General features: G+C 40.9%; 1 protein-coding gene across 1 annotated transcript in view; it reads left to right on the top strand.

Annotated features, from left to right (window-relative positions):
* Positions 1 to 10220, top strand: part of Cdo1 (cysteine dioxygenase type 1) — a 15414-nt gene extending 5194 nt beyond the window's left edge. The window contains exons 2-4 of the mRNA XM_021150549.2: positions 2905 to 3059; positions 7590 to 7759; positions 9461 to 10220. Of these exons, the coding sequence (XP_021006208.1) occupies positions 2905 to 3059; positions 7590 to 7759; positions 9461 to 9490 (355 nt within the window). The 3' untranslated portion in view covers positions 9491 to 10220. The remainder of the gene's footprint in view (positions 1 to 2904; positions 3060 to 7589; positions 7760 to 9460) is intronic.
* Positions 10221 to 11054: the final 834 nt, after the last annotated feature.

Raw genomic sequence — 11054 nt, 5'->3', positions numbered from 1 at the left:
CAGGCGGATTTCTGAGTTCGAGGCCAGCCTGGTCTACAGAGTGAGTTCCAGGACAGCCAGGGCTACACAGAGAAACCCTGTCTCGAAAAACCAAAAAATAAAAAAATAAAAAAAAATAAAAAGCCTTATTTATGTCACCTCTATGGAGTCACATTTTGGTGTGTACTCTATGCTAATGCAAATGCGTGCTGGTGACTCGTTCTTCACGAAGTTGAGGTTATACATACCCTTCTATTTTGTACATTTTCTCAACCTCTCAAGCTGTTAACTGCTTTTATAACGTGTTTTTAAATGGCTATTTGATAATCTCTAAGACTCATATTAGACTAGGTTATAGGAGTACACGGCAGCTGTCTTCAGACACACCAGAAGAGAGCATCGGATCCCATTACAGATGGTTGTGAACCACCATGTGGTTGCTGAGAATTGAACTCAGGACCTCTGGAAGAGCGGAATATGGTATATACAGTGAGTTCTAGGACAGCAAGGGATATATACTGAGACTCTGTCTCAAAATAAATAAGTCTATGTTTTGCAGTGCTAGGAATCAAATGCATATCTCTGGACACTAAGTGAGTACTCTACCTTCTAATGTCGAGATGCACCCCCCCCCCCATCTCCATTCAAGGTATTTCTTACAGCGTCTGGCCCAACACATGAACAGTAATTAGTGCCCGGCGAACCACTAACTTTAAAAAGACTAGCAATTTACATTTTAGAATTCTTTCTTTACATTGTCCCCTAATCTCAGCATGGAGTTAACATGGGGGCTGGGGTTTCAGGCACTCACTATGTACATTAAAATCAGACCCCCGACCCCCCCAGGGCCAGCAAGATGGCTCAGTGGGTAAATGTGTTTGCTACCAAGAATAATGAGTCTCTGTTCAGTTATTGGAATTCACAGAGTAAAAGGAAAGCACAAACTCTCACAAGAGAAAGAACTCTTTTACACATACACAGACACACACGTACATGCACGCACGCAGTAAACAAATAGATAAATGTAAGAAATAAACACAGAAACAAGCCTCTTTCCCAAATGAGTAATATTTCAAAGGAAGAAAATGCTCATCTTCATTTAAGCTCTCTGTCTCCTATGGAGTTAAACGGTTTTGGGAGCTGTGCTTAGCCCTGACCTTTGTAGTGTGCGAGGTGTGCGTGTCAACAACTGTGGGATCAAAGACCAAACCGGCACGATGTGGAGGTAGAAAAACTTGTCAGAAATTCAGAAGAAGTCTTTCTGCTTCCAGTTTACTCTTTAACCTCTTTACCAGGAAGGGAATTTAAACTAATGCTAAAGCGCCAACAGTTGTTTCCTTGTCTGCAGCTTGTACGTTTGCCAGTCTTGTTACCAACTGGATATTATTAGATTTTTAAACAAGATGTACCAGGTTTTGTTCTTAAAAATAACTCAGAGCCATTTTTGATGAGAGAAAAAAACATGCAAAATTACAAGGCTTTAGAGTGTGGGATCTCTGGGGAGCAAATGCTGCAATGAACAGTTGGTGAAATGGGGTAGTAAGCACTCATTCATTCACTATTTTTTTAAATAATTTTTCTAATTGTTATAATTGTGTTCAATATTAATTAATTAATCTATTTATTTATGTATTATAAGTACAGTGTAGCTCTCTTCAGACACACCAGAAGAGGGCATTAGATCCTATTACAGATGGTTGTGAGCCACCATGTGGTTGCTGGGAATTGAACTCAGGACTTCTGGAAGAGCAGTCGGTACTCTTAACCATTGAACCATCTCTCCAACCCATTCAGTATTTTTTTAAAAACAGATTAGCAAGGCTAGGGTTAGAGCATACAGACTCAAGAAACAGTCCTTTTATGGTGCATTGAAATATTAGCAGAATTCAACATGATGTAAATCCTAAAAATGATATACACTTATGTATTTTAATCATCCTTGCAGTTATTATGACTTCATATACCCAAATACTATTTGCTCTAAGATCACATGAATAAATTCCTTTTTACTTATTATACAGTTTGCTTTCTCCCACCAGTATCAGACGATCATCACAGGTCGGCTACTCCAAGGCAGTAAGATGGTAATACCAAGACCGCCTTATATCATCATTTCAGGATAAGCATGTATATGCACACATACACAGTCTCCCTCACACACAAAGAGGAAAAGAGGAAAGGCCTGTGGGGGGAAAACATAAAATATTCAATGATTCCAAGGCACTCAATTAACATGGATGAGTTACTTTGTTCTTTTAAAAATTTCTTTAATGAACCCCTCCCCCAGTGTGTGTATGTGTGTGTGTGTGTGCGCATGATGGCCGAGATTTAAAATCCAAGACCTCACACACTAAGTGAGCAATCTTCCCTCCTAATATTCTTTCATTATCAAACTCTAGCTCAACTTAAGAAGTTATTAAAACCTGCATTTTTTTCCCTGGGTATTGTGTCACACCTGAAATCTCAGCAAACCTGTAATCCTCCCTTCTAACACAGGAAGATCATGAATTGTATGACTGCATAATGAAGCTGTGTCTAAAAGATAACTGTAAACAAAACAAATATTATAGAAAAAATATACCAAACCAAAACAAACAGACAAAAAACTATGTTGGGGGAAAAAAAAAAAAGAAATGGTTTCTAAGTTTGTGTTTTGTTACCGTATCACTGTGACGACACTTTTAAAGCATTAGCCGCTCTTTAGTGGGAGTGGACATTAAAGCTGTAAGTCACATGCCTTGATGTGGATGATGTGTGGTTATTGTGCCCAGAGTCACAATGCTAAAGTGCAAATTGATAGATTTAAAACAGAGCATCTGAAATGCATTAGGTCCAGAGAGCTTCTGGACACTGTATCCGTTTACGCTCAACCGATGGGCTGCTGGACCAACCACTGAGTTCATCTGTCGTTTTGTGCATATATAGCAGTATTCACGATCACACGGACTCCCACTGCTTTCTGAAGCTGCTGCAAGGAAATCTAAAGGAGACACTGTTTGACTGGCCTGACAAAAAATCCAACGAGATGATCAAGAAGTCTGAAAGAACCCTGAGGGAAAACCAGTGTGCCTACATTAATGGTAACATTCTATACTCTGGTCTATGAGGGTGTTGGAAAAACTGAACTCTTAGCTAGACATGTTGATGGAAAAATGGCCTAAACGCAGTGGGTTTCTAAGGCTATAAAGCAGGGTTGGACTCATTCATTCAAAACATGTGCATGAAGATTACCATTCATTGGAAAGTCATTTATCTGCCCAAGCTTAGAACAAGAGAAATAGGGATCTGAATTTATACAAAAGAGTTGTGTCTAATTGGGCAACATACAGTGCGTTTGTATTAGAAAATGTAACATGTTCTGGAAGTGATTAAGAACATTAGCTAGTGCCTTTTTTTAAAAAAAAAAAAAAACTGCATACAGCATACCCAAAAAGCCTTTCTCAAGAGAAATTTTGTGATGTATATTGTTGGGCAGTGACTTAAGGACATCTTACCAAGAACTTGTTCTTTCCCCTACATGTCATCTGAAATATCCCCAAATGCTTCCCAGGAGAGGCAGGGAGTTTACTTCTAGTTCTAAAAAGGATCACAACTTTCCAAAGATTCATGGAAACATATGAGATTCATAATCTTTACTCTCAGATATATATGAGACTGCCAGTACAGATGAAGATGAAATAACTTGTCTGGAATCACTCAGTTTTTAAATGTGTAGCCAGTATTTGAATCAAAGCAGTTTGAGTCCAAACATATGCTTTTAATAAGGATGCTGTCCTGCTTATATAAAATGAAATATTACAGTCTTTCTCTGGCAAGCACAGTGCTTCCTTCATATATCTTAAGTCTAGAATTGGCCTTGCTACTTGGCTCTAGCTTGTTAAGATTATTAGTTTAGGAATGCAGATCACTTACAGAGATCTGACTGGAGGGGAAACATTTTCTCTTCTATTCATATTACATGAGGCTATGGTTTCCTCCATAGATGTTTTCCTTTGTTTTCTCAAATATTTCAGGGTTGCTGTGTAGGAGGCACACCACCGTTATGAGGACAGACTTGTCACCTGTACCATAGCACAATAAAGCTAAAAGCTTCCTAGAATAATTACTTTCAGTTGGAATCAGAATCTTTGAGAATGTACATTGGATATGAAAAAAGAGCTTTGTCAGGGATCTTCAGTGCAGAAGCCAGCCATGTAAATTGAAGGAGGGAGCCGCAGATTTGGGATTAAAAAGCTTTGGTGAGGACCTGATGCACACTAAAAGGACAGGAGTGTTGCCAACCCAGTGAGATTGTCCTGACTCTTTTTCCATAGAAGTGTTAAGTTCTGGGTTTTAATGTTAGTTTTTGCCAATCAGTAAGATATGAGATGAGTTATACTGAATAGTTTTTGTAGACTAATTACTCCTCAAATACATTAAAAGCTACAAGTTTCCGACCTCTGGTTTTTACAGGTCAGAGGTGGGCATGGGTATGATCGGAGGAGGTTCCCAGTCCTTGCAGAGAGTGGAACCTTGAGGAAATGGCAGCGGAGGGCAAGGTTAAATGGAAAAGAAGAAGGAAGATGGGGTTAGGCAGGAGTTATGAGGACCTAAACAAGATCAAGACATGAGCCTCTAGGAACAGTGGAGAGATGAGCTCTCCCCTATCAGCAGAACTGTAATTCAGAATGTCTTTACCCATATGGTGGCAACCTACAGCATAGGGTAAAGGTGAGATGAGACAAGAGTTGGAGCAGAGACCCAGGAGCCTGTTTGAAGTAGGAGGAGGTCGACAGGACTTGGCTAGGTGACCTTGATAAAAGACACCAAGAAAGCCGGGCAGTGGTGGCTCACGCCTTTAATCCCAGCACTTGGGAGGCAGAGGCAGGTGGATTTCTGGGTTCAAGGCCAGCCTGGTCTACAGAGTGAGTTCCAGGACAGCCAGGGCTACACAGCGAAACCCTGTCTCAAAAAAAAAAAAAAAAAAAAACCAGAAACAAAGTCACCAAGAAACGTGCAGTAAGACTGGAACAGGGTGCACCAGGCACACAAAAGAATAAGAGACAGGGGCTACAGTGCTCAGACTCAGAACGGTGAGGTTCATGCATGAGCCCTGGACTCTTCTAAAGAATGAGTGACTAGATCTAGTTGTACATCAACAGGTGCTAGATCATCTTGGCTTTATAAGTACAAAGTGTTGCTGTGCCATGTAACTCCAGCACTCGAGAGGCTGAGACAGGAGGGGCTTTCAAGTTTGAAGCAAGCCGCGGGGGCTACATAATGAGTTGAGTGTCAGCCTAGGAGACACAGAAATCCTGTCTCAAAAAGAGAACACTGGGCAGAGCATAATAATACACACCTTTAATCTCAGCACTCCAGAGGCAGAGGCAGGTGGATCTCTGTTACTTTGAGGCCAGCCTGGTCTACAGAGCGAGTTTCAGGACAAACCAAGTCATGAAAAAACTATCTTAGAAGAAAGAGAGAGGAGAGAGAGAGAACATGGGTTTTTTGTTTTTTGGTTTTGTTTTGTTTTGTTTTGTTTTGTTTTGTTTTGTTTTGTTTTGTTTTGTTTTGTTTTGTTTTATCTTCCTGGAAATAGTTCTTCCTGGTTGGTTATCTCTAGGCCAGGCTCACAGTCAAGCTACAAGATGTCATCTCAGCCTTCTCTTTGCTTTTTTCCTGTGGTTGAACTTATTTCCTGAACTCAACAAACTGTTCTTGCTTCACACCCTTGTTTGGGTAAGCATATCTTCCAATGTCTCTTCATGAAAGGAGGCATGGACAGTAAATTCTTGAGACTTCCTAATATCTAAAGACAACAACAACGAAACAACAGGCACCCTGTATTCAAACCTTATAAGTTGACAGATGAAGTAGCTGGGTGTGGATTGTGACCTGTCAGTCACGGCCCCTCAGAAGTCTGTGTCTTTGCATTTCAGTGTATCCTACTCCTGTTGAAAGTCCTTTGTCATTCTGACTCTTGCTTTCTCACTGAAAGACCTTCTGGAAGTATTTGGAATCTTAACATATGCTGCCTTTATTCTGTCCCCGTGTCCTTTCACGGTAATACGGTCACCTAGGGACACCTTGTTCTGACAGGTGCTTGGTTCAGTTCAGTTTGGACATTTGGCTCGTGCCCATCAACACAAGAACCGTCCTCATGTTGTTCCTGTGAATTCTGTCTCTGAAAGGCCTCTTGTTTGGATATTAAGCTTCCTGGACTTCTCCTTTGATCTTTTTCTGTTTCCTATTATTTTAATCTTTGGGTTTTTTGTTTTTGTTTTTTTTAATTCTTTGAGCCTTCCTCAACTTTTTCTGCCAGCCCTTCTGTTCAGGTTTTGTTTTACTTGGCGATCCTCCTGCTTCTGCCTCCTCAGCGTTTCCTACAGGTGTGCACTACCGCACCCCACTGTCTTTTTCTTTGGAGAAGCCTTTTTGAGGCCAGGGGTGTAGCTATGCTGGTGCTCCCTTAGTTTGTGTGCACCAGGTACTACTGGCTTCCATCCCCAGTCTCACATAAACCAGCCCTGCACTTAGGAGATCGGAAAAGAAGGATCAGGAGTTCAGAGTGACCGTGGGTTGGATGAGACACTCTCTCCACGAATAAATAAATAAAAACAAAAATCCTTCGATTTCCCACTCCCCTCTGGGTGTTTTGTCTCAGGGAGAATGCTAATAATAGACTTTCCCAGCTCCCCTTGGTGTTCTGTTGGAACTTGTTTTTCCAGGCTGCTCAAGGCCATACTCTGACTTCTGGACTAGAGGCTAACTCAGTTGTGTGCTCATGTGTAAAATCTAAGGACAAAAAAAAAAAAAAAAACCCTCACTTGGTGGCCCCCAATACAGGATGGGGCTTACTGACAGGCTCGCTCGCTCTCTGAGGATCAGGCAGAGACCTTTAACAAAGGTCCAAGAGGTAGAATGCTTCCATCTCAGGCTGGAGATGGAAATCCTGGATGATGTTTGGCTGGTGAAGAAATCTGGACAATTGTCAATCACGTGTGGCCTGAGGCTTCACTCGCTTGCTTTTAACATCAACCAGTCCTGATCCCTGCTGTTGGACTCCTTCTAGTTCTAGATAGCAAATCTCCATCTTTGGGGGTTGGAAGCAGGGGGGGGGGATGGTGAAGTGGGATTCAAGATCCTATTTCCTAAATAGGCTTTCAACCAGTCAGTTGTCTTTAGCCCAGTCTTCACTCCTTTCCAGAAGGACCTGGGACTGCCCATTCCTGAGCTATTTGAGAGTTTCAAAATACAGGGTTGGGGTTTTTTGTTGTTGGTTTTGGGGTTTTGGTTTGGTTTATTTTGGCCTTTTCCCTGAGTGGTTTAGGATTTTGTTTTTCTCTCTTTTTTAACAAAACTACCTTTTAAGCTTACAAGTTCTTATGAATGTTTTCTTTCGCACTATATTTTATCTTGATTTAGTCTTTGACTATAATGTAAGACAGCTTGCAGGATTGATGCCTATGTGGCACTTACTATCCATACATAACCAGCAGCTTAAGTCTAATATGTATTCATTCCATATTCATCGATATCAATTAAAGATTGTGGGTGATTACGAACGTTTTTTTGCCTTCAGCTGCCGTCTTGATTCCTTCGTTGTTTTCTGTCCTCTTTGGTCTGTAAAGATTCCATTGGCTTACACCGAGTAGAGAACGTCAGCCACACAGAGCCTGCCGTGAGCCTCCACTTGTACAGTCCACCTTTCGATACATGCCACGCCTTTGACCAGAGAACAGGGCATAAAAACAAAGTCACCATGACATTCCACAGCAAGTTTGGAATCAGGACTCCATTTGTAAGTACAGTTTCCTGGGTTCAAATGACTTAGAAGGAGCTAGGGAGATGGCTCAGGAGTTCAGAGCACTTGCTTCTCTGGCAGAGGACCCACATGGGGACCACATTATCGTTAACACCATGTCTAGGAGACCTGATGCCAGTGTCCACGTATGATCTCTATGGGCAGTTACGCATATTGTACTCATGCACACATGTAAGCATACCATAAAATGAATCTAAAATGGTGGCGCACGCCTTTAATCCCAGCACTCAGGAGGCAGAGGCAGGCGGATTTCTGAGTTCGAGGCCAGCCTGGTCTACAAAGTGAGTTCCAGGATAGCCAGGGCTATACAGAGAAACCCTGTCTCGAAAATAAATAAATAAATAAATAAATAAATAAATAAATAAATAAATAAAAGAATCTAAAAAATATACATGACTTAGGGGATTGGCAGTAGTACATTGTGTGTAGGCTTTTATTGACCTAAGTATTATTTGATGTGCTGGGGAGATGGCTCAGCGGTAAGAGCTATGGTACCTTGCAGAGGACCTGCATTTGCTCAGCAGATAAGAACTATGGTACCTTGCAGAGGGGACCTGCATTTGGTTCCAGGATGCATGTGCAGCAGCTCACAACTGCCTTTAACTCCAGCTCCAAGGAAATCTGATGCCTCTGCCTCCTTGGGCACCTTCAGTCACATGCAAATATCCTCCCCACCCCCACCAGGCAAGCGCACACTTACACATTATTTGAAAGCTAAAAATAATAAGCATTAATTAAATATCATAAATCTATGATATTCTTGGACGAGTTCACAGGATAGAAGACCAGTCTCTCCTAAGTATGTCTTAAACCTTGAAGATAATTCAGTTTTAAAAAATTAAATTAGATGCAAAGACTTGTTTCTTGAGAAACTTCAATATGTATGTATGTTCATTCCTAAAGAAAATGTCTTTTTCACTTGGGAAATTGGAGTGAAGTCTTTATTTGGCCTCTTTCCCACTAATATGACAATATTTAGAGGACTAGTTTACTGGGACATCAATAAATTGTGTTTGCTAAAACTATCTGAAGCTTGTGTTTTGACTGGCACATGTGCTAGCTAGTTCATTGAGATGTAATGTCCTTAGATCACAAATATATTGGGATATGCTAAGACATCCTTCTTGAAGGACAAGCATTTCCCCCCATAAGGCAACCAATATTACTCTGGTAGGATAGTCTTCTGCCATTGACAAAATAAATTGGAACGGACTTCATTTAGTCATGAATGAAGTAGGAGACATGTCAAGAAATAGCACATGGAAATAGGCTGCTACAATCCTCAGGTATCTTACTGACCTGTTTTGCCTTTGTCCTTCACATTCAGAACTCCAAAAGGTTTTCTTATCACAAGAAGAAAGCCATTAGGATGCATTGCCAAGGTTAGACTTTCAAATTCTGCTTGGAAAACCAACCACTTAGAGAACAGTGGTTCTCAACATTCCTAATGCTGCACACACACACACACCCACACAAAACCATAAAATTATTCTCGTTGCTACTTCATAACTGTCATTTTGCTACTGTTAAGAATTGTAATGTGAATATGAGTCTTCCCATGGTCTTTGGAAGGTGCGGGGTCACGACCCATACATAATTTGAGAACTGCTGACTTGGAACAGCTTATATGCCCTGTGCAAAAATTCTTACACAGCTTTCTCTTTTCTTTTCTTACAGACAACTTCAGGGTCACTGGAGAACAACTAGGGCCCACCAAGCCCTTGGAAGTTTCGCTTTCTGATCCTCTGAATGTTTTCCCTTGGACAGAGAGGCCACCCACCATTTGCTGTCCAGTTATACAGTTAAACAAGGCTATGCTCAGTTCTACTGCATAGGCTGTGTCCTAAGGAGGCAAACAATGCCCTGAGCTATGCAGGTGGAAAATCCTACTAAAGAAAAAGTCACTTGATTTTTTTTTAAATTAGGCATTTACTTCATTTACATTTCAAATGCTATCCCGAAAAGTTAAGTTTTTAATGACCAGGTTCTTTTGTCCTCTAACTCTGTTGGGGGTGGGGGAGAGGTTGTCCATGGAAACTCTGCTTGGACTTTTGGTGGGTTTTTTTCAGCCTTAGGAAACACTCTGGTCTCTGAACTCTAATAATCAATAAGTAAAAATAAGAAACCTCAAACTATATGTGTCTGTTTTCATACCTGGAAGTCTCAATGTGGAAATCCTTAATATACTTTGTATATTCTTAATATTTGTCAAGAATTTTTTTTTCAACCCTATTTGACAAATTCCTATGCTGTGGAGACTAGGGACGCATAGAGCAGTTTGTTGCTTGGTAGTGACCAGCACGGGGTTAGAGATGTGCGTGAACCCAGACCTCCTGCAAACAAAAACTGAAACTCAAGTGTAATGTGTGCCACCACCTTGAGCTGCCACCAAAATTGCCAAACAACTTTAATAAAACTGGATTTGAGAAGAACTACACATTGCCTTTTTTGATGCACATGGTTTTTTTTTAAAAAGATAATATAAATAATAGTTTCTTAGATTTAGATAAATTACTGAAGCAATTTAAAAAGATATTTTGGTTTGGGAGGGTGTGTGTGTGCGCGTGTGCGAGCGCGTGTGCATGTGTGTGTGTATGTGTGTGTGTGTGTGTGTTGTAGGGGTGAAACTCGGGTTTTCTTGAGTGGTAGGCAAGTACTTCACCATTGAGCATCTTCCCATCCCAAAAGATGCTTCTATGATACAGGCTTGTAAAGGCCAAGGAGCTACATTCACAGCAACTTCGGTGCCTTATTTTCACTAATTGACAAGAATACCAACACAAGGACACTGTTGCCCAAAAATGTGTGTCATTTTTTCCATGTGTTCAAATGGGGTTTTACTTCTGTAAACAGACACCACAACCAAGGCAATTCTCATTAGAAAAACATTTAATGGGACTGGCTTACAAGTTCAGCAGTTCAGTCTATCACCATCAAGGCAGGAACATGGCAGCATCCAGGCAGGAGAAGCTGAGGGTTCTGCATCTTCATCTGAAGGCTGCTCGCAGAATACTGACTTCCAGGCAGTTAGGACTAGGGTCTTATAGCCCACACCCACAGTGACACATGTACTCCAACAAGGCCACACTTCCTAATAGTGCCACTCCCTGGCCCAAGCCTACACAAACCATCACAATAACTAACATGTAAACACTGAGAAATGTTTTAGAAAGTAGATTCTTTTTTTTTTTTTTTTTTTTTTTTTTTTTTTTTTGGTTTTTCGAGACAGGAATTCACTTTGTAGACCAGGCTGGCCTTGAACTCAGAAATC

Source organism: Mus caroli, chromosome 18 (genome assembly GCF_900094665.2).
Source record: "Mus caroli chromosome 18, CAROLI_EIJ_v1.1, whole genome shotgun sequence".
NCBI classification, from domain to species: domain Eukaryota; kingdom Metazoa; phylum Chordata; class Mammalia; order Rodentia; family Muridae; genus Mus; species Mus caroli.
Note: the sequence above shows the minus strand (reverse complement) of the source record. Positions and strands in the feature narration are given on the sequence as shown.